Raw genomic sequence first — 23,476 nt, forward strand, 5'->3', positions numbered from 1 at the left:
TAAATGCAGAAATATAGACCTTTTCAATTCTGCTATTAAAAAATATATAGTTGAGCTTGAGTCGTTAATTTTAAAAGGTCATGACCCATTTTATTCTGTTTGACATTACTTAAGACCTTGGGAATTCCAATTAATTATAAATGGGAGACTTTTTGATTGAACGTAATATCGTATAAACTTTCATTATTGTTATGTGCAGCAGGCAAGGGACTTAATAATTGAGTCTCCACAAAACGTAAGTCTTGAATAGGAGTGTTTAAATTGATCATATGTCATTGCGGAGTATTCTCAGAAGTAAAATACGGGGTAAAAGAATCCAAGTATACCAGTCCCTCCAACACATAGCTATACGTCAAAGAATAATTGCCCAACAATATAGTATCACCTCGGAGTTTTGGATATTTACCTGCTTTCCTTAACTCGTTTAAAAAAGGAATTAATTTTTTACGTCTTAATCTAGATCTTTTTATAAGGTCCTGTGAAATTTGAGTTTCTTTCCATACGTTCGATAGATTCTGCTGTTTCATTTTTATAAATCTCGAATATATGTAATCTCTTATTTGAGTATTTTTAATAATTAATTTAATTGTTGGATACTGTGATTTAGTTATTGGAATAATCGCTATTAAGTCATCCATTGTAACTTCATGTAATTCTAATGATTAATAACAATAAAAAAAAATTAATAACAAAAATTTATTAATATATTATAATATTAATATTTAATATAATATTTATTAATATAGGTATCCAGTTAATTAAAATTATTTAATAAAAAATAATTAAATAATAATTAAAACGCTGGATTTTACACCAAAATTGAAAATAAAATTAATTAATTTTGATTTTATTTTTAATTTATTTAAATTTAATTTAAAGTTTAAATCAAAGCAATTGAAACATAATATTTTGGAAAGTGTGGATAAAATACTTGTCTGTCTTGATTGATTTGGTTATATTTCATCCAGGCAGAGTTAAGTTTCTATGTATAGCATTTTTTAAAAACTATTTGTTTTGGTTTTGGTTGGCAGTAACAAAAAACATTTTGCTTTTAATATATACATAAAATGGATATAGATAATATTATATTGCATTTGTAGGCATTTTTATGCATGAAATGCTGCTAAAAAGGTAAAAAAAAAAAGGTTTGTTTTGGAGGTCTGTAACAGATCAATCTATTTTATCAATACATTGTTTCTTATGGGAAAATTTATTTTTGTGAAGGTCCAAAACCCTTTTGTTTTAGAACAGTATCACCCCTCTAATAAACCTCGTGATTAGGTGAAAAGAGAAAAAGGGGGGGCCTTCTGCGGTTGATGACCGAGACGACCTCCTCGAAAAAAATTGTTAGTATATCAATAAAAGAAATCTCCTCCATTTGTTTAAAGGTAATTCTATAGACATTAATATCAACAAGACGGGAATAAGAGATGTTTTTTACTTTCTCTTTGGTTGCATGTGACACGTGGTTACAGCAATAAATCGCCTTGTTCATAGTCAAATGCGGCGTTTAATATAAACAATATCTAGATTGTTGATCAGTTTACAGAAATTATTGTCAGCTGAATGTTAATTTATGTATGAGAGCTGTCAAACCTATAGAAATTTATATTATAAAATCATATCTTCTAGACACTGATATCAATAAATTAAACAAACTTCTCTGTGCCAGTGGTCCGTAATAGCTAGATCCAGACATCAACACACGAACAGGTGTGCGTATAAATCATTATGATGTCATAGTTCTCACACCCTCAAAAATAGTATAAAGAGGGCTTGGACACAGTCCACAAAGAGGACCTCTCCAGGGCAGACATCGACTGCCACATCTACTGACCCATACCGTTACCCTATCTGTTGCTATATTGCCATCACTGCTGTGACGATCCAGGAACGTTTTTACCAACGACCCATATTATGGATCGGGAACTTAGAGGTATTTTTTTTTTATATATCTATTTGTATACTCTCTCTCTCTGAGAAGTCTCTCTCCGAGAGGTCTCTCTCTCGTCTCTTAATTTAACTTAGAGAATAGAGATTAGATGTTCCATATGAAAGAAGAATCATTGTCGTGATGTAGAATAGGATTTTTGTAACTCTTCACTTTTGCCTTTGATATGTACAATTTTTTAGTTGTTTATTAAATGTGTTATTCTTGTTCAACCTGTGTATTTATTTGGGAACCTGTCAACTTACTCATTAATTTCCCCACTCATTTTATTTTGCCCTCCTATAAAGCCATCCTCTGACAGAGCCGCCGGTAAGTGGGGACAACTAACCCCCTCAGTTCTCACATTTTGGTGTGAGAACAGATCAGTTTCCAAACAACTTTTAGAAATGAATTAAGTTTGTAAACCAAGGTTTGACTATTTAAATGATTAATAGCAATATTAATGAGTTATTTTTATAATTGACTTGTTTCTAAAATAGTAATATGTATAATAAAATATTTTATTTTTCAGCTACTAGTCCATTAATGGAAAGACAACCAACAGAATATTGGCCTAGTCTCCAATATTTAGATGATGTTGATAAAGGTGGCATTGCTGATTTAGCTGGTTTAAAAAAGGGAGATTTTTTGTTAGAGGTATTTTTTTTAATATGTTAATGAAATTGTTATTTATGAGTTAATTAATTCATTCATTGTAGTGAATAATGTAATATAACTTTATTTAATAACACAAGTGATGACAAATTAAATTTATCTTTGTTGCTATTCTGTTAAGTTATGTTGTTATAAATTCTCTATTAAAATTAGAAAATAAAGGAATTCTTTTCAAATCTTAATACATATACATATCTGTTAGGATTTTTGTAAATTATTTATAGAAAAATCTTTAATCCAGTAGTATCCAGCCAGTGTGCATACTATTATGTTATGAAAGTTATTTTCAAATTTGAAATAAAGGTAGAGTGTATTAATTTCAAAGATGAAAAGAACATCTTGAACACATGGCAATCTTTTTATGATAATCCACATTTAGAACAGACATAATAGATTTCTTCTACTTGATATTTGTTGGTTGTCATTTGAGTATAAACTATTTCTCTTGTATTTTAAATTGTAATTGCATCATGCTAAGTTTATATATATTTTTATGTATTTATGTTTTGAATATTTTACCCTAATTGTAATATGTCATTGTTTATTGCATTCCAATTTTGGAATGTTGAAGAGATCTGATGATCTTGGTATAAGATTGAAAACATTTGTCCAAAAATTGAGTACAGTGGGCGATTGGTTAACAAACAGTTTGGACTATGAACATATCGGATAAAGAACACTTTCGTGAAAGATTTTTATGTTTGGACAACAAACATCTCACAGAACAAACACAAGAAGAAGTGATGTAAAATAATAAATACTGATTGGTCTTTCCTTGTCTTCAGGCAACAATTCAAAACTTTTTGGAGTGCAGGAGATGTTGACATTGATGCTCAGCCCATTATTTACTGATTGGATAGTATTTCTTCAAACTTTGAAACTCTCCCTTATAATTCTAGCCTTTTATTTTTCTGCCAGAAAAAATTTTTTATAGTAGAGACTATCAAGCAGGCACTCATTAAGTTTTGCATCAGTTTTTATTTTCAAAAGGTGAGAGTATAATAGCAAAGGTAGAGATGTCTGATGTTGCTGGGCAGTATGGCTTTGAACTGCAGCCTACTGTAGACCTGTTCATCTTATCTAAGAAAGATATAGTATATTCAAGAAGATTCAAGCAGCTAAAGGAGTAACAAAAATCACATCTGAGAAATAAAGAACATTGAAGAGCTCATAATGGAACCTGAAACTGATCTGATGACAGAAGAATGCCAAGAATTCTTCTGTCATCAGAAGAACACCAAGAAACTCGGCGAGATATGTTTTCTTCTGAAAAAGAGGATTAATGCTGACATCTGCTATTAAAGATCTTTTGAAGTGGGAGGATGTCAGAACAATGGTCTTAGAATGGCATCCAAACCAGGTTGAGGTTAATAGGCTTAGGGATCTCTACAATAGGGTTTCTCATTTTCCGGTCTTTTGTGTGNTATATATATATTGTGTTCACTTAATTACTGTGACAATGATATAGCCCAAAATAGATTCACTGTTATGACACTACTGTGTACTGTTTACTGTGCTGTGTACTACTGTAGGTAGCACATAGCACTTTCCTGCATGGAGTGGTGTTTCTCCCCTGTACTTCATACTTTTCTTGTTAGATACATAATCAGCACAATTTTATTCTAACTCTGTTTAGGGGAAACGTTTTGAATTGAAATAACTTAACTTCTAATGCAAACTGGAAGTTCATATAGGTAATCTGAGCTTCCTGCTCTTAAACTTTTCATATCTGATCTTAACTTTCATCTATCTAACTGTTATTGAGATTAAGGAAGAACAGATGGACAGACAACAGTGGGAATTTATAGGTCTAAATGTTTTTCAAATTGCAGCCCAGTAAGTACCCTCCAGTAACCAAGTGGATAAAACTGTGAGAATTTGGACTCAAGTGTAAATTTTCACACATTGGTATAGTTTATTTTTATCATTACTTCCTTTTTTGTTTCCTCTCTTTTGACCCCTCAGTGTACTGCGTCACCTCGAAGGTGACTTTAATCATCCGAAGAAGGACTCCCCTCACACTAGGGGATCATTCAAGTCTAACGTAAATATAAGGTGGAGATAAGTAGCCAATTAACAGTGACAACTACCTGTTACTGTATAGAGAGTAACCAAAAGGTCACCGACAAGGATAAAACAAAACTCCGTACTTCCCTCTAAGTCTAATCGACCCGATGAGAAAGTCGATATAAATGACCAAATAAGGCAACAATTTTTACTAAGGGGGTGAGACATATTCTGACATGAGTCACCTCACATCAATAAATCAGGGAGTTTGACAAATTTATGATGAGAAGGTGTCAAATAGTGTAAGGAAAGGATGACGATAACATAAACACAGCTGTACGTAAGTTGAGCTGGCGATTGCAACAGATTTTCTTTCCCCATGATTCTCCCTCTGAGATAAGTATAAAAAGGGGTTAAACTTGCACCTCCGGGCAGACAGCCGAAGAGGACACTGCCAGGTAGACACCCTCAGCGGACATCTCCATGCATACATCTACAGTAGAGATCAACGGAGCGTACACCCACATCGGACATAGCTGAGCGGACATCAAGGGACACCAGCTTCATAGTGCCATACCATCTATCGCTCCATATCGCTATCCATGGGAAACTACGATTAGGAACCTCCAATCCCAATGTGTCCTACCAATGCCCTATACAATGAGATCGAATCCCACAAGGTAAACCCTTGACCGAATTTTGTCTCTCTCTCCAACACGTCCCTCTTAGAGAGGTATCTCTCTCATTCTTTAGTTTAGGATAGAACATAGATATAGAATAGAAACCTTTTATTATTTATGTGTGTCATTTCTGTTTTTTCTTCAATACATATAATCTCTTAGTTGTTTATTAAATGTGTTATTGTTGTTCAACCTGTGTAGTTATTCGGACGCTTCATCACGACCTCGCTACCCCCTCTCACTCACTTAACCATCACCATCCCTGACAAGAGCCACTGGTAAGTGGGGAGAAGCACAACACTCCACCCCACAGTTCTCACAAAACCACCAAACACCAGTAATCAGTCATGGGTTTGTGCATGGCCAACAGACTGGCCACATGGAGTTTTCTGGATTTTCTTCATATTAGTAACACCTAAAAAGGAGTCAGCCTTACATAAGTCTTTCTGGGATGCATCCTCTTTGACAAATTAGTTTATTTGGTTACAGCAATGTGACACGTGAGCAAACCCAATTCTAATAATGTTTCTATAAACACAATTTTCACAAGAACATGCTTAACTACCAGGAAACCTGAACACCCCCTGATTTTATCTCCCCTTATTAACTCATAAACCTATTGCCCAAACTTTCTTCACTGATACTGCTTAAAGATGTTCTAATATTCAGCCAAATTAATGTATGTACAATGATTTTAAAACACAAAGAAGAGCTCAGTCTTTTATGTGCCAATGCTTATTTTTCATATTTATTATCATGGTGACATTGTTTCATTCAAATTTTCCTGTAGTTGTAGTCTGTATAATGTGCACTTTATTCAAATGTTGAGTCTTATATTATCAAATTTGCTTCCACTATTCTTAAAGAAAACTTTTGAAAGTTTGTGGCTTACTTAGATGTTTTTGCTGAGTTTTAATTTTCAACCTGGTTTCACCAGTATTTTTTATGGAATCATATAAAAGCAGTTATTGTCACATTTTTACAAGATTTGTTTTTTTATTTAAACAAGTTTTATATGAAGTCTTTTGGATGTTAAACATAGCAATTTTGATCACATGCGAGACGCGAGACTATCACAATCTATTTAACATGGATCACTTTTCAAATATTAATAGTAGACTAGTATTAATTAGTCATTTGTCATAACTGCAGACTCCTTGTGCAACAGTCCTTTCTTCGTATTGGACCCAGTGGTATGGTGGCATTCAAATAGGAAAATTCAATGATATGAGGTTACCAGTGAGCACAAAATATGTTTTAAGTGGATTTTGAGGGTGCTGAGTTTTTTTTGCAAAATTTGATTTGTTGGCAGATCATTGTTTGATATTCAGTTGTGAATGAAACAGTTTGTTAAAGCTAATTAGAAAAAAAAATGATATCGTAACTTTTTTAAGATATCATGTTTTCAATTGCTGTTTACTTGACCAATGAGACTGTGCCATTTTGTAACATCCAAGTATCACGAAAAACATGACAAAGGTAGACTAAAATTACCAAACTTTTTATATGGTTTTCGTTTTAATATTTGTTATATTATAGTGTATGATTTATAAAACTACATAGATAATCTTATATAAGGGTTTATCACACCAAATGAACAAGATTATATTACGGTATTTGATTTATATTTACAAAGGTTTAAGTAAGATAACCTTTGTAAATATAAATCAAATACTGTAATATAATAAAATAGAAGGGTTAGAAGTATGAAATAATCTAATAATCTTAATGTTTGTTTGTATTTTTTGCCCAGACAATGCCAGGCTTACCTGCTAGTTATTATATATATTTTGTTTTTTACTCTTTCCACTCTGTAGACATTAAGAAATGACACTGATATGTTTATCTACCAATAAACACATGTCATCAGTGTCATTTTATCTCAACTGGGAAATGTTAAGCACCAAGGTGGTGGATTTTGTGCTATATGAGGACAAAATGACTGCCAGTGAAAGCTGATTAATCAGGTTTAAACAAAACTTGAAGCAATTTGGGAAGTAGAGAAGGGATTTAAAAAAACTGAAGGGAAGAAAACTTCAGAGACACTTCAGAGTGTCTTTTTTGCCACTGTCCATGTGGTTAAAAAACAGTGATAAAATCAAAAGTGCTATATAATCTGATGAAAACATGTGCAAAAGGAAACATGTTTACAGATACATCAATTGCATTTACATACTGAATATTGAACTGATGATGAAAGCAGGAACTCACTTCTTTTGGGAAAGAGTACCCGACTAACTCAAAACTTTCACCTCAAAGACATGATTTTTTGACCCAGAGCATTTTGAATTATCCAGGTTCCACTTTATGTGATTTTGTTTGTCAATCATTATCATAGTTGTACCAAACACATAATATAGAAAATACATAGACTGAAACAGTTAGCAAATACTCAGAAATTGCCTACAAAATAAAGTATCTGTAGAGAATGGATAAGGTACTTCTTGTGCTATACTCTTTTTTTCTTTTTTTACAGATATCATGACACACACACTACATGAAAGTCTAGAAACATTAGGACTTCACAACAGCATATACATCACACTACAGAAGGCTGCCATACTATTCATGTATCACATAGTCAGAAAATTCTAAACACATACATACATAAACATCATATAAATAAAATAACAACTTTTTCTTGAAATTAATCTGGCATAATACTATGCACTAGTACTGACCAAGTATGGCACACTACACCTTTGGCATAATAATAATAATAAATTCAATTCAAATTGTAATTCTGAATCTTAATTTTGCTTCTGCAGGATGATAGAATTAAACTGATGATATTCAGAACATGTGGAGCCAGCTCTACTGAACCAAATTGAGTGAAACTTGGTACAGTATATATGCAATTCAGATCATGGGGAAGAGATTTATGGGGAAAAAATTATTTGAAATTTTCACCACAAGGGGAAAATGTTGCACTGTTCAGTCAAAAACATGTTTCTGGCTGTGAGGTTAGTTGAGAAAGCATGTTTATCAGAGGCATGTGCACTCCATGTCTGAGTGAAAGCCTGCATAGTGTGATATCGCTCCCAAATTCCTCCTGAAGTGTTATGTGCAGCAGTTGATAACAGTTTTATAATTGCAGCGTATGGTCAGTAGAGAAGAATCCTGCATTGAGTATATACAGTAAAATGTAATTTTATTCTTCTAATAAAATTTTGTCCACTTGTCTTATAATTGTCATATTTTCACAACACATTTTACCAAGGAAAAAATATAATTGAAATTGAAAATTTCAATTATATTTTTTCCTTGTAAATTTCTATCTCCATGATCTGCATTGCATGTGTACAGAATTTCATTTGATTTGCTTCAGTAGAGCTGTCTCACACTGAGTACTCTCAGTTTAATTCTAACCAGCCTTTTTAAGTGTGAGATTTAGAATTATGATTTGTTTACAGAAAAAACCATGATGATAAGATAGTCTTCACTACAGAGCAACTGTTGATTGTCATCACATGTTGCATGAAAATTTCATTTTTAATGTCTTAAATTTTGAATGTTTCATGACCAGTAACATGTTTAAATATGAGTTGTTAGTCCACATTCGCTTTAAGCATTGTGATTTGTTGACTTCTGAATAAATACCCATGTTCTACTATTAGTAATATACATAGTGACTTTGTAACTATCATATATTATATTCAAGATTACAAAAATTACTTTGCTGGATTGTTCAAAACAAATAATTCTGTAAAAAAAAAAAAAACATTGTTTTTACATATAGTACAATAATTGCTGTTTTGTTTGTAATTTGGATATAAAATTAAAATAATTAATTTTATGTTTTAAAATAAAATCTTAGGTATGGAGAGCCAAGGACAGTTATTCTTCATAAAGGAAAGAAAGGATTTGGCTTTGTTTTGAGAGGTGCAAAGGGTAATGAAGTTTAAATTGTTACGTTATTTATTTATCTGTATAAAGAAAAGAAATATAATGAACTAAGTAAGGATCTAAAAGTATGAGTATTGTTTTTTGAATTATTAGTCTATGTTTAAAATTTCCAGTTTATAAAAAAACATCACAAGTATAATTTGACACACTAATTGAGAACTGATTAAATATCTGTTTTTATTAAAATTGAAACATTTTAGTAAAAGCAGATATTTAATCAGAATGAGAATTAAAAATGAAACAAATTGGATTTTTGCTATAATATACATAATTGCAATTTTTTTGTGTTACTTTACTTCAATTTGATTCATAAATTTATTCTATAAATTATTATTCTATAGAAGAATAAGACTATGTAATACAGTATAGAGATCAAAATTACAATTATAAGTCAAAGCTTTAATCAAGGAATTAAAATTGTTATGATGTTATATCTGCTATAATATAGCTTGTGATACATGACTACAGAAAAATTCTGTATATAAATTAATTTTATCATCTGAAATATAATTTCAGTCCAGAAATGGAAATTACATTTTAGACAACAATCAAACTTCACGTAGAATTTTTGTAAGAGCACATTCACTATTTGCGAAATGCCTAATATTTGTTTTTTGCCAAGCTATTTACCAAACTGTTTGTCACTGGCAGGCACAGACATGTAAACATTTGATTATTTGCCAAACATCAGTTTGTTGTGGCAACAAGAAATGTTCATCCAAGATCTAGAAGATGGACAATTCTCAAATGATAATTTCTGCCACTGCTCTTATAATTGTGAATAGTTTTTATCTGTTAATGAAAAAAACAACCTAAAAGAAGATAATAGATAGTATCACTTCACAAAGCAAAAAATGTGAAATGTGAAAAAGAAAGGAATTTTTTAAAAACACAATAAAATCATATTTCAAAAAAAGACTGAAAATACTTAATAGAAAAAAATAAACTGAATATGTAAACTATAAACCAAATTGAGAAAATAAACTAAATTCAAAAATAAAAGATCTAGTTTAAAAAAGCCTGAAATACAATACTGATGACCAAAACACAAAAATACCTGAATGTGAGCACAAATGTGTGGAGGTGAATATTTGTTTTCGTTGATTCAGCACTTTTACTGACACAGTTTATTGACGCGAATTGGAAAATGCTAAATACCAAACATTCATCACAAGTAAACCATCCACACTATTTGATATTTGTCAAATGTTTGCTTGGCATTCGGCAAATAGAGAATGTGTGGATGCATTCTAACAAAGTTATTTTTGAATAATTCTCTTCAGAAAGTTTATTAAATACAGTCAAACCTTGGGTTATGAACAATTCAGTTTATGAACAAAATTTTAAATGCCAAGTTTGCTTTGGTTGCCGTACAATATCTCTGTTTCCGAACAAACTACTCAACAGAGTCGGCCACTGATGGTCAACTTCCTATACTTCCTATGTTAAAGAAAGTTGATGACCCAACCAATTACTGACAGGGCTACTGATTCAGTAGTGGTACCGAGATTATAAATACGGTGACCGAGTGGCACCATAATATAAATGACATTCAGTAATTCAAATTTAAAGATGCTTAACTCAAATTTATTAGAATGTGGCTGACTATCAGATGGTCTTGACTAGGATCTTCTGATAGTCACATATTTGGTAACTTCTGGGTACAGTAGAGCCTCGAAAACTCGGCACTCCGGATAACTCGGCCACACCCTGGCAGGGCAAAAAACTCCTTAGTTAATTAATTTTCATGATAAAGACAGCTTTATGCCTCAAAGTATTTTTCTGAGGTCTGTTTTATCAAGTAAATTACTGTACACAGTGTATTCATTAATTTTCATTTTCATGTAGTAAAGACTCTATGCCTTCATAAAGGATGTACTTTTCCTTTGTTTAAGGGTATTTGGGCAGTTTATTCTCTGTTGTATTCTCAAGTAAACAATACATACAAGTACAGTACAGTATTTTCTGAGGAAACACTCATACTTATTTTTTTTAACCCCATTCCCGATAACCCGGCATTTTCACAAACTCGGCCACCCTTCAGTCCACATTAGGCCGAGTTTTCGAGGCTCTACTATAATTGTAACTAACTGGACATTTGGTGACCATACTTGCCTGATTGCTTCCGTGGAAAGAGGAAGTGTCTGCATGGTTCTAGGAATTATTCTTTGTCTTAAATTAATATGCCTCAATGTCCTTAATTTATTATAATCTTATCTTAATTTACCTGTACAGGTAAATTAAATAAAACAATAATTTTATAATTTGTGAAACTGAGTTGCAGTATCCTTAAAGCCAGTTTAATAAGTCCTGTTAATAGAAAATATGTACTAGTGGACGAAATAAGATTATATTCTTTGTCTTGTTCAGATGTTTCTGGTCATGTTTTTGGACTTTTCGCAACTCATCATTTATTAAAAAAAATTAATAATAATATATATATATATTTTCCTAAAGATAAATGTTACGAATGGTCATCTATAACAAGTTTTGGTTGAGTATTTTGTAGTTGTACATAGGAAATATCTGTTGTAAAATCGCTAGCGGGTCTAAATTCCTTTCCGAGGTTGCCAATGAAGAATGTTTCTAGAAAACGAGTTAAAAAGTGGTTATTTCGAGAGGCTTTGTCAAGGAATTAACTTCGGATCTCATCGATTAAAACTGTTATAACTATAAAGTTTTAAGAACATCTGTAGTCGAGAAACGAGCGATATCGAATTAAATTATAACCTTAAGCTCTGTAGCTTCAGGAAAATCGAAAAAAAAACCTCTTAACTAAAATCCCAAAACATAAAATGCCGCGAGAATGGCGATAAAACTTGGCGTACTATCAGGAAAGTTTCATGAACTTCCCTCATTTGCATGATAATTCGCCAGATCCCGAACCGTGCCGATCGATTCATTATTATTTTTATTTATTTCACGAATACTTCAGTTATTAAATATTCATTAAGGATTGAGATACTCGAACGGAATATCAAATGCTTCATAATCATTTACCATAACTAATTTAGCAATGCGATAGCGATTTATACGACTCGTTTCTCTGTCACGTATCGCACGATTTTCAGATTTTTATAATTAATTTTTTAAAATATTAAATTCTTTTTTTTTAGTATTTGCTTCGGTTTTCGGTTATAATTAGCACATTTGTTTTTATTTATTTATTTTAAGATCAAAACTGATTCTTTATATGCAAACAGTCTCTGAGTTACGTCGCGTTGTATCGCTCATATATTATTGTATATAATAGACTATGCAGTTTGATCTTCTTTATTTGAAGAATACAAAACACGAATTTGTGTTTTTAAAGAATAGAAGAAAACATAAATTAGTATTCTATTGATTAGGTAGCCTGTTTCCGACGTGGCGCGATACAAACGGATATATCGAATTCTACACCGTAAGAGGGGGGAGAGAATTATGACATATAAAAATCGGAATCTCGAAATATTTTCTTTACAAAGTCGTTGTATGGATTAAGTTTTTACTTAATTTTACTAACAAGTAAGTGTAGAATTTAATTCTAACACGTGTAGACAGTTAGTAACGATGGGTGTTGCCGCGACGACCTTGAGAACTTGCTATATTACGGGCAGATAAACGAGTCAGTAATGTGTGATGCGACGAAATCCACCTTTTGACTCTGATGTAACACCATCTGCTACAATTTAAGTTTATCTCTAGTTTAGAATAGCCAATAGGAAGATACTTGTTCATGAAACTTGCCATTTTAGTGAAGGTGTGTGTGACAAAATTAAAGCTTGGATCCGTATCTAGTCGAAAATAGCTATTTTCGGATTAAAGTGGCTAACATTATTAATTTTACACCGAAAAACATTTGTTTTCTGAGGCATGGTATATATATAGGCCTATATTATATAGGATACAAAATTTTATATCAGATATATTGTTTTGTATTCTTGGCAAGCCTCTTGAATATTTTTCAATGACACAATTTTATTTAATTATACATAATTAGCATAAAAATAAACTTACAAAACTCATTATGCAATTAATATTCGGTCATTTTAGTCGTAAAAATGTTTAAACTACAAGTAAAAAAAGTAATCTATAAAATATGACCATGCAAATTGGTCCATTGAAGAATCTATATGCTTGGAGGCTGCACCCATAAAAAAAAAGGGACAATCTTTTAAGATGCAAATTCTGTAAATAGAGATTGCACAACTCGTTTCCTGTTCTAGATAACTTTATAATTTAATTATAACTTTACTAGCCTTCATTGTTTAACAGTTTACGTACGATAAGGGAAGGAAAAAGGAATTACGATCTAAGTGTCCATCTTTGGGACGAAATTATGCTCCTCTAGGACACTTTAGAGCCTTTATTAATCGCTTCCGAGACTGATGTTTTAAATTTAACAGATTTTCTATGCGACGTTACGATATTAAAGGCTACAATCAAGATCTTAGGCTGTCTTAACCTTTGGTGATGTTTACTGATTAAAACTACCTCCTAAAATATCACTTTAAAAGTGTTTGGTGTATCGAATCATATATGTATTCTTGGAGGATTCGAAAATAGAAATGGCAACATCACTTCTATTCTAAATGCTTTTTTTTTTTTTTTTTTAAATCTAACTTTAGCATTTGTTCTTCGCATCACTCCGCATAATGAAAGGATAAAAGTGCGAATAATGTCTTTTCATCTTCACGAAATAAGGCCAAGGTCTTAAGTATTCCTTATGAAAATGTAAAATTAAATAATAAATCTCGGCTCTACTTATTTTGACCTAAATCCATATTGTTCATCCGAGAAAGGCATTTTATGGTCTTGTTAAATCTTTCCTATTTAAGGAGGTTGAACATAATTTTTATAAAATAATAATAATAGAAAAATCACTTGTTTTAGATTTTAGTTTGAAATTATTCAGAATAATTGTAAGAATTATCCGTAATTAACACAAAATATTTGTGTATATATATATANAAAAAGGAATTAATTTTTTACGTCTTAATCTAGATCTTTTTATAAGGTCCTGTGAAATTTGAGTTTCTTTCCATACGTTCGATAGATTCTGCTGTTTCATTTTTATAAATCTCGAATATATGTAATCTCTTATTTGAGTATTTTTAATAATTAATTTAATTGTTGGATACTGTGATTTAGTTATTGGAATAATCGCTATTAAGTCATCCATTGTAACTTCATGTAATTCTAATGATTAATAACAATAAAAAAAAATTAATAACAAAAATTTATTAATATATTATAATATTAATATTTAATATAATATTTATTAATATAGGTATCCAGTTAATTAAAATTATTTAATAAAAAATAATTAAATAATAATTAAAACGCTGGATTTTACACCAAAATTGAAAATAAAATTAATTAATTTTGATTTTATTTTTAATTTATTTAAATTTAATTTAAAGTTTAAATCAAAGCAATTGAAACATAATATTTTGGAAAGTGTGGATAAAATACTTGTCTGTCTTGATTGATTTGGTTATATTTCATCCAGGCAGAGTTAAGTTTCTATGTATAGCATTTTTTAAAAACTATTTGTTTTGGTTTTGGTTGGCAGTAACAAAAAACATTTTGCTTTTAATATATACATAAAATGGATATAGATAATATTATATTGCATTTGTAGGCATTTTTATGCATGAAATGCTGCTAAAAAGGTAAAAAAAAAAAGGTTTGTTTTGGAGGTCTGTAACAGATCAATCTATTTTATCAATACATTGTTTCTTATGGGAAAATTTATTTTTGTGAAGGTCCAAAACCCTTTTGTTTTAGAACAGTATCACCCCTCTAATAAACCTCGTGATTAGGTGAAAAGAGAAAAAGGGGGGGCCTTCTGCGGTTGATGACCGAGACGACCTCCTCGAAAAAAATTGTTAGTATATCAATAAAAGAAATCTCCTCCATTTGTTTAAAGGTAATTCTATAGACATTAATATCAACAAGACGGGAATAAGAGATGTTTTTTACTTTCTCTTTGGTTGCATGTGACACGTGGTTACAGCAATAAATCGCCTTGTTCATAGTCAAATGCGGCGTTTAATATAAACAATATCTAGATTGTTGATCAGTTTACAGAAATTATTGTCAGCTGAATGTTAATTTATGTATGAGAGCTGTCAAACCTATAGAAATTTATATTATAAAATCATATCTTCTAGACACTGATATCAATAAATTAAACAAACTTCTCTGTGCCAGTGGTCCGTAATAGCTAGATCCAGACATCAACACACGAACAGGTGTGCGTATAAATCATTATGATGTCATAGTTCTCACACCCTCAAAAATAGTATAAAGAGGGCTTGGACACAGTCCACAAAGAGGACCTCTCCAGGGCAGACATCGACTGCCACATCTACTGACCCATACCGTTACCCTATCTGTTGCTATATTGCCATCACTGCTGTGACGATCCAGGAACGTTTTTACCAACGACCCATATTATGGATCGGGAACTTAGAGGTATTTTTTTTTTATATATCTATTTGTATACTCTCTCTCTCTGAGAAGTCTCTCTCCGAGAGGTCTCTCTCTCGTCTCTTAATTTAACTTAGAGAATAGAGATTAGATGTTCCATATGAAAGAAGAATCATTGTCGTGATGTAGAATAGGATTTTTGTAACTCTTCACTTTTGCCTTTGATATGTACAATTTTTTAGTTGTTTATTAAATGTGTTATTCTTGTTCAACCTGTGTATTTATTTGGGAACCTGTCAACTTACTCATTAATTTCCCCACTCATTTTATTTTGCCCTCCTATAAAGCCATCCTCTGACAGAGCCGCCGGTAAGTGGGGACAACTAACCCCCTCAGTTCTCACATTTTGGTGTGAGAACAGATCAGTTTCCAAACAACTTTTAGAAATGAATTAAGTTTGTAAACCAAGGTTTGACTATTTAAATGATTAATAGCAATATTAATGAGTTATTTTTATAATTGACTTGTTTCTAAAATAGTAATATGTATAATAAAATATTTTATTTTTCAGCTACTAGTCCATTAATGGAAAGACAACCAACAGAATATTGGCCTAGTCTCCAATATTTAGATGATGTTGATAAAGGTGGCATTGCTGATTTAGCTGGTTTAAAAAAGGGAGATTTTTTGTTAGAGGTATTTTTTTTAATATGTTAATGAAATTGTTATTTATGAGTTAATTAATTCATTCATTGTAGTGAATAATGTAATATAACTTTATTTAATAACACAAGTGATGACAAATTAAATTTATCTTTGTTGCTATTCTGTTAAGTTATGTTGTTATAAATTCTCTATTAAAATTAGAAAATAAAGGAATTCTTTTCAAATCTTAATACATATACATATCTGTTAGGATTTTTGTAAATTATTTATAGAAAAATCTTTAATCCAGTAGTATCCAGCCAGTGTGCATACTATTATGTTATGAAAGTTATTTTCAAATTTGAAATAAAGGTAGAGTGTATTAATTTCAAAGATGAAAAGAACATCTTGAACACATGGCAATCTTTTTATGATAATCCACATTTAGAACAGACATAATAGATTTCTTCTACTTGATATTTGTTGGTTGTCATTTGAGTGTAAACTATTTCTCTTGTATTTTAAATTGTAATTGCATCATGCTAAGTTTATATATATTTTTATGTATTTATGTTTTGAATATTTTACCCTAATTGTAATATGTCATTGTTTATTGCATTCCAATTTTGGAATGTTGAAGAGATCTGATGATCTTGGTATAAGATTGAAAACATTTGTCCAAAAATTGAGTACAGTGGGCGATTGGTTAACAAACAGTTTGGACTATGAACATATCGGATAAAGAACACTTTCGTGAAAGATTTTTATGTTTGGACAACAAACATCTCACAGAACAAACACAAGAAGAAGTGATGTAAAATAATAAATACTGATTGGTCTTTCCTTGTCTTCAGGCAACAATTCAAAACTTTTTGGAGTGCAGGAGATGTTGACATTGATGCTCAGCCCATTATTTACTGATTGGATAGTATTTCTTCAAACTTTGAAACTCTCCCTTATAATTCTAGCCTTTTATTTTTCTGCCAGAAAAAATTTTTTATAGTAGAGACTATCAAGCAGGCACTCATTAAGTTTTGCATCAGTTTTTATTTTCAAAAGGTGAGAGTATAATAGCAAAGGTAGAGATGTCTGATGTTGCTGGGCAGTATGGCTTTGAACTGCAGCCTACTGTAGACCTGTTCATCTTATCTAAGAAAGATATAGTATATTCAAGAAGATTCAAGCAGCTAAAGGAGTAACAAAAATCACATCTGAGAAATAAAGAACATTGAAGAGCTCATAATGGAACCTGAAACTGATCTGATGACAGAAGAATGCCAAGAATTCTTCTGTCATCAGAAGAACACCAAGAAACTCGGCGAGATATGTTTTCTTCTGAAAAAGAGGATTAATGCTGACATCTGCTATTAAAGATCTTTTGAAGTGGGAGGATGTCAGAACAATGGTCTTAGAATGGCATCCAAACCAGGTTGAGGTTAATAGGCTTAGGGATCTCTACAATAGGGTTTCTCATTTTCCGGTCTTTTGTGTGTCCCAGGATTCCGGGATAAAATTGAACTGGATCCTGGGACAGAATTAATTATTTTTAAGATATACAAAATATCATGAAATCAAATAATATAATTATTTTTCATTTTTTAAAGTAATTTAATACGTTTTGCAACTTCCAAAATCATATTAATAATGCTGTTTAAGATACATATTAAAAATTACCTTTGAATTACATTGAAATTTTCACAAATAGAAAAAATTTATTAAAGTTTGCTGGAAACTGCATACAACAATAACAATAAAATGCTTTGAATTGAGTTGAAAATTTAAAAAAATGAACTTAGATCAAACTTCTAACTTAAAAGATAATTTTTGTTTTTTAAATAAAACATAATATATTTATATTATTGTAAATTTTTATAATAAGATTTTAAAAAGCAAAGATGGTCAATACACCAATCAGCCAATCTGATTCTTATTTTAGTAATGAAAAGTCTTGCTACCGAGAATGCCCTTTCCAATTCAATTGATGTTAGTGGAATCATCTTTAATGCATTTCAGAGAAGACTGATGTTATGTGTTTTTTTCACCTGTAGCCTGGAAGATTTCTAGTTCGTTTTCAAGATTGTAGAACTTCTTTTGCTCTCTAATATTCTTGATTTGCCTACCTCAGCTGCTTTAATGGCCGCATCAAGCTTATAGCTCAATAATTCGGCAATTCATTTGGCTTTAATAACCAGGTTTATGAAGAAAAACTTCATACTTGCAGACTTCATATGCATTTGTATCCTTGCTCAATTTGCATAACCTGGCATTATGCAATTATTGAAGCTACTGGGCATGGTTAAAAATTAAGACAGCATAAGCACAATTATTCCAGATATTACAGAATCTGACAAGTAAAGAATTTTCAGAGTCCTGCCACAAATACTGCAAATAAATACAAATACATAAATGCTACATATTGATTATTGCCATTTGTGACATTCCATAATGAGGAAAAATTAAAAAAACTAATAAGTAGGTTTAAAATTAATAAATACAAATGTATTCTGACAGCTTATGAGTTAATTGTACTTTCTATTTGCAAAATTTCCTCACCGTTAACATAAAATAAAAAAGTGAACTTTTAAGATGTTTGCGGGATTTCTCAGGATGAGAAGAATTTCCTCGGTTAAAAAAACAACTGAGATCTTGTTTGAGAAACCCTACTCTACAATTACAATGCTATTAATTATTTCCGAAAAATCTTGAAGAGAGAAAAGTAATCAACATTGGACAGATGCTTTAATTAATGCCCCACAAACAGAAAAAACATAACTGATAAAAATGCAAGACTGTGTATATATGTATTTTTATTATTACATATAAATAAACATAGTAAGAAAGTATATAAATTTTTATATTTAGGGGTCTCCAGAATGGATTAATCAAATTCCCATAGAAATCTATGGTAAATTGATAATCGGTTAATGAACAATTCGGATAGTGAACAAAGTCTTGAAACGGATTATGTTTGTTAACTGATCACCCACTGTATATTAAATTTTTTTACTGTGATTTAAGGATTTTTATTGTGTGCAATATCATTTATATCAATCCATCTGTTGAAGAGGTTGAACTTTGATCGATTTGGTAGAATTATCTTTTTCATTAATTAGTGACTGATGCAAAAACTAGTGCCATAATGTGTTAAAGTGATCAAGCTTGTGATAAAGAGAAGACATTGATCTTGGTTTCACCAAATAACGATAGTGTCTTAGTGATTTTTTTAGTATTTTTCATTCTTTTTTATTCATCTTTACATATAGCCATAGATTCATGTATGCACTGTTTGGCAGCCACATAACACTTCATGCATGTAACTTCTGATAAGTGTATCTTTTGAAAAAAGTTTGTTTTTTGATTTAGAATCACAATATGTAATTAAAAAAATGAGCATTTCAGTTTAAGAAAATAAAGTTGACCTCATTTTCACTAATTGTAGCATCATCTATGATGAAACCAATAACCCCAACTTGTGGCTCCTGTAAAGTGTAGCATTTTTGGTTTAATAATTTTTCTTGTAGGATGTGTATTTTTAAGTTATATCTTGTGTACCATAATCTTAGATACCAATGCTCAATGCTTTGCAAGCTCCTAAAACATAGTGACACCCATTTTGATGTGTGCAAAGGCCTGCTGCATTTTTTGATTGTGAAATTACATGGTTCAGGCTCTTATTGCTCTTTTTCACTGCTGTTCACAAAAATCCATCAATTCTTTGTTCAACAAGGGCTGCTTGTCTGCCTCAAATAATGAATTGAAATCATCCTCTTCCAACTCTATTTAGAGCTCATTTGCTCAGTGTTACCAAGACTTTGTTCAAACAATGTTGTCAAAGCCCTTGAAATTGTGAACAAATTGCGATCATAGTTTCTTCCAAATGTTGTTCATACCCATACTCAAAACTTCATTCTATACAGTGCTTTTGTTAATGATGGCCTTGTGGATGTCATATGACTTCCAGAAATCATGGAGTGTTATGTCATCATCCAGTTTTATTTCATCAACAACCTGCCATAGCATACCCCTCATGTAGAAGTGCTTTTAGATGGCAATGCTCCCCTGGTCCATTGATTGCAGAAGAGAGGTGGTATTGGGAGTGGGTAGACAATGGTAACATTGGGGTGAAAGTTGATGACATTTTGAGGGTGACTAGGAGATTTGTCTAAAATGAAAACTATCTTAAAAGGGAATGCCCTTTTACAATATTTTTTCATTGCTGGTATAAAATTGTTGAAGAACTAATCCTCAAAAATGATAACCATCATCCAAGCCTTCTGATTTGTCATCCATATAAATGGGAGAGATGCTTTCAAGTTATTCATCAATGCTAAAGGATTTTAGACATGATACATGAGCATAAAATCCTTTGGCTTGAAGTCACCTTCACAGTTGCCTTCCAACATAAGAAACAAATGGTCTTTTGAGACCTTGAAGCCTGGAAAAGCTGTCTTCTCCTTGTATATAAAAAAAATCTGGCATTCTTTTTCAATTAAGACTAATTTCATTCTTATGGATTTTATTCCTGAACAAATTTTCACTCTTCTCAATTATCTTGGTTAATTTAGGTGCAAATTTGGACTGTGCCAATTTGTTGGCAGATGCACTTTCATCTTTCATCCTGACATTGGAAAGATTGTGATCTGGCTTAAATCTCATAAACCAACCTGAACTAGCCTTGAAATCTACATCTTTTTTATCTGGATAATTTTTCTTGAGATCTCCAATCAGAAATAATGCTTTCTCCTGAAGTATCATCTGGCTTAGGGGGAAATGCTGACAAGTCGGACATTCAGTCCATAAAGAAAGAAGCTATTCTATCTCTTCAAAGATCTTGCCTCTTTTCTTGTTGATGATGGTATTCTTCATCCCCTGGAGCAGTGTTTCTCAACCTCTAATGAATCGTCGCACCCTTCAATGTAGTACAGTATCACCCCCTTCACTTCAAAATTCTGATGCCGAGGGCCAAGGCTTATGCCAAATTCGTACTGCATTGAATAGACTAGTGACTAGTATAATGTTATTTGTTTAATTATTGTATGATATAACAAATAAAATATCTAATTATTCTTAATATAATATTTTACTATATCGCCCAGAAAATTGTTTTTCACCCCCCAAAATATAAATTGTTACTAATCACCCCCTCAACATGGAAAAATGTCCACATGGGGGTGATATTGCCCTCATTGAGAAACACTGCCCTGGAGCATCATCCTTGATATGGGATAAAATTTGTGCCTTCTTATGGATGATTTTTGATATTGTCGTCTGACTCAGACCAAATAAATGTGCTATGTAGAAATTTTTTCACTGTTTTCATGGTGTTTTATCATAACCACTTTATCTTCCAATGACATCATAGAACATTTTCCTCTTGCACTAGCACTAGCACTTGAAACTTTCTTAAAAGCCATTGGAACAAATATAAAAGCCACAAATGTAACTAAAAATGAGACACCCTTAATATACATGTATCACAAACACAAATTCAAGCCAAGCCACAAAACCACTTATTATGAACAACAATAGAATTTTCCAGAAATTGGCATATCTAATATATAAAAGCCATTTGGCCAGATGTTACATGGAAGAGTAAATTAAAATAGTTGATAGTATGTCAGACAGGTAACATTAAATCTCAGAGGAGAAAATTTATGTCAATAATTGATTTTGTGTAAGACCTAATTGCCTGCTAAGAATTAAGACAGGTTATTTGATTTCTGTATCATCTGTGGAAAACTTCTTGTGATTTACAGTATAAGTTTTTAATATATTTTTAGCTGATCAATGTAAAGTGAAATTTGACATAAGTCAAAGTATTATTTGTACTGTACATGTACATGTAACTTTTAAAACATTGTAAAAAGTGAGAATACTATGGAAATTATGAAATTTTAAATTAGGTTTATGAATTAAATATCTAATTGTTTTCATAAATTTGTATAACCTGAATATCTTGTTTTTAACTGTTTTTATTCCTATAAATTTTTAAAAATATTTTTAGATATGTCAAATTCAAAATGACTCTTTTCAGAAATGTTACTTACAAAAAATCTATTAATACTTACAATTTATCTATTTATTTTTATCATTAAATGTAATAAAAAAATTTTTTCTGTAGGATTGTTTAAAGTTATTGATGTTTCATTAAATTCAATAATTATCATTAATCTGATTTGAATCAAGTTAAATCATTTTTGATTATTTAAATATTCTCAATACACTACATTAAAATTAACTAACTGATGAAGTAAATGTGACCTTTTTAAAATTATTGTGAATGTGAGTTTTAATTAATGTTATTGACAATATTTCTTTATTTAAAGTTAACTGTGTTTTGAAAAATGTTCATTAACTAGATATTTTTATTTTTTACAGATAAATGGTCAAGATGTTTGCCAAGCATCCCATGAACATGTTGTAGCCATAATTAGACACTCAGGAGATTTAGTTGCAATGACAGTTGTAACAGTTAATCCACCTGCAGGTAACATAGATAAACCTGCATTCAACCAAAGGCAATGTGCAACATTGCCAAGAAAATTATCAACAAAAAAAGGTAAAAATGAATATAGAACATTATGTATGTTGAGAAAACTATTTTTTTATTTGGTAGACTTGTAAATTATTTTTCTTCAGATGTATCAAATTAAAAATTTACAACAATATAAATGAAGATGGTGCAGTATTTTAAACATTATTATGAAAGTAGGAGAGGCTTCATATAACCCAAGCCTTTTCTACTTTCACAATAGCAAGCATTTGCTCTTGTTTAAGTGCATGTGTGTCATATTCTGCAAAATAAAGTAGGAATGAGCCCAAAATCTTTAGGGCTAACTGGATTACTTTAGATGGATTCTCTTTCTTCTAGCAAAAGAAAGAGAATCCATTCTTACCCAAGATTTTTTTTATAGGCTTAAAGATATAACAATTATTTTAGTAGTTTTTTTAATAATAAATGGCTTCAATTTAGATTGAATACATTCAGTTGAGTTTGGCAACCAGAATAAAATTTGCAGGCACAAAATAAAGTTCTGAATAACTTTTTGCTGATGCACAATCCAAAGACACTTTAGTTTTTGAAAATTTTTAGTACTTATATTTTATTTCAGGAGAGAGATTTTTTTATTTCATGTATACAATTCAGCTTTAATGGAACTTTCAATCAGAAAATAAGATTCATCATCATAAATAATATGAAAAACTGAATTTTCTG

At 31.0% G+C, this 23,476-nt stretch overlaps 1 protein-coding gene across 4 annotated transcripts in view; it reads left to right on the forward strand.

The window, feature by feature from the left end:
• Window positions 1-23,476, forward strand: part of LOC111628509 — a 125,517-nt gene that overhangs the window by 94,692 nt on the left and 7,349 nt on the right. For all 4 annotated transcript variants that reach the window (XM_023372338.1, XM_023372315.1, XM_023372323.1 and 1 more), the window contains 3 exons: window positions 9,110-9,183; window positions 16,187-16,311; window positions 22,639-22,819. In XM_023372338.1, the coding sequence (XP_023228106.1) occupies window positions 9,110-9,183; window positions 16,187-16,311; window positions 22,639-22,819 (380 nt within the window). The remainder of the gene's footprint in view (window positions 1-9,109; window positions 9,184-16,186; window positions 16,312-22,638; window positions 22,820-23,476) is intronic.

The sequence above is a fragment of the Centruroides sculpturatus genome, unplaced genomic scaffold, assembly GCF_000671375.1.
Source record: "Centruroides sculpturatus isolate CEXI.00-Female unplaced genomic scaffold, Cexi_2.0 scaffold65, whole genome shotgun sequence".
Taxonomy (NCBI): domain Eukaryota; kingdom Metazoa; phylum Arthropoda; class Arachnida; order Scorpiones; family Buthidae; genus Centruroides; species Centruroides sculpturatus.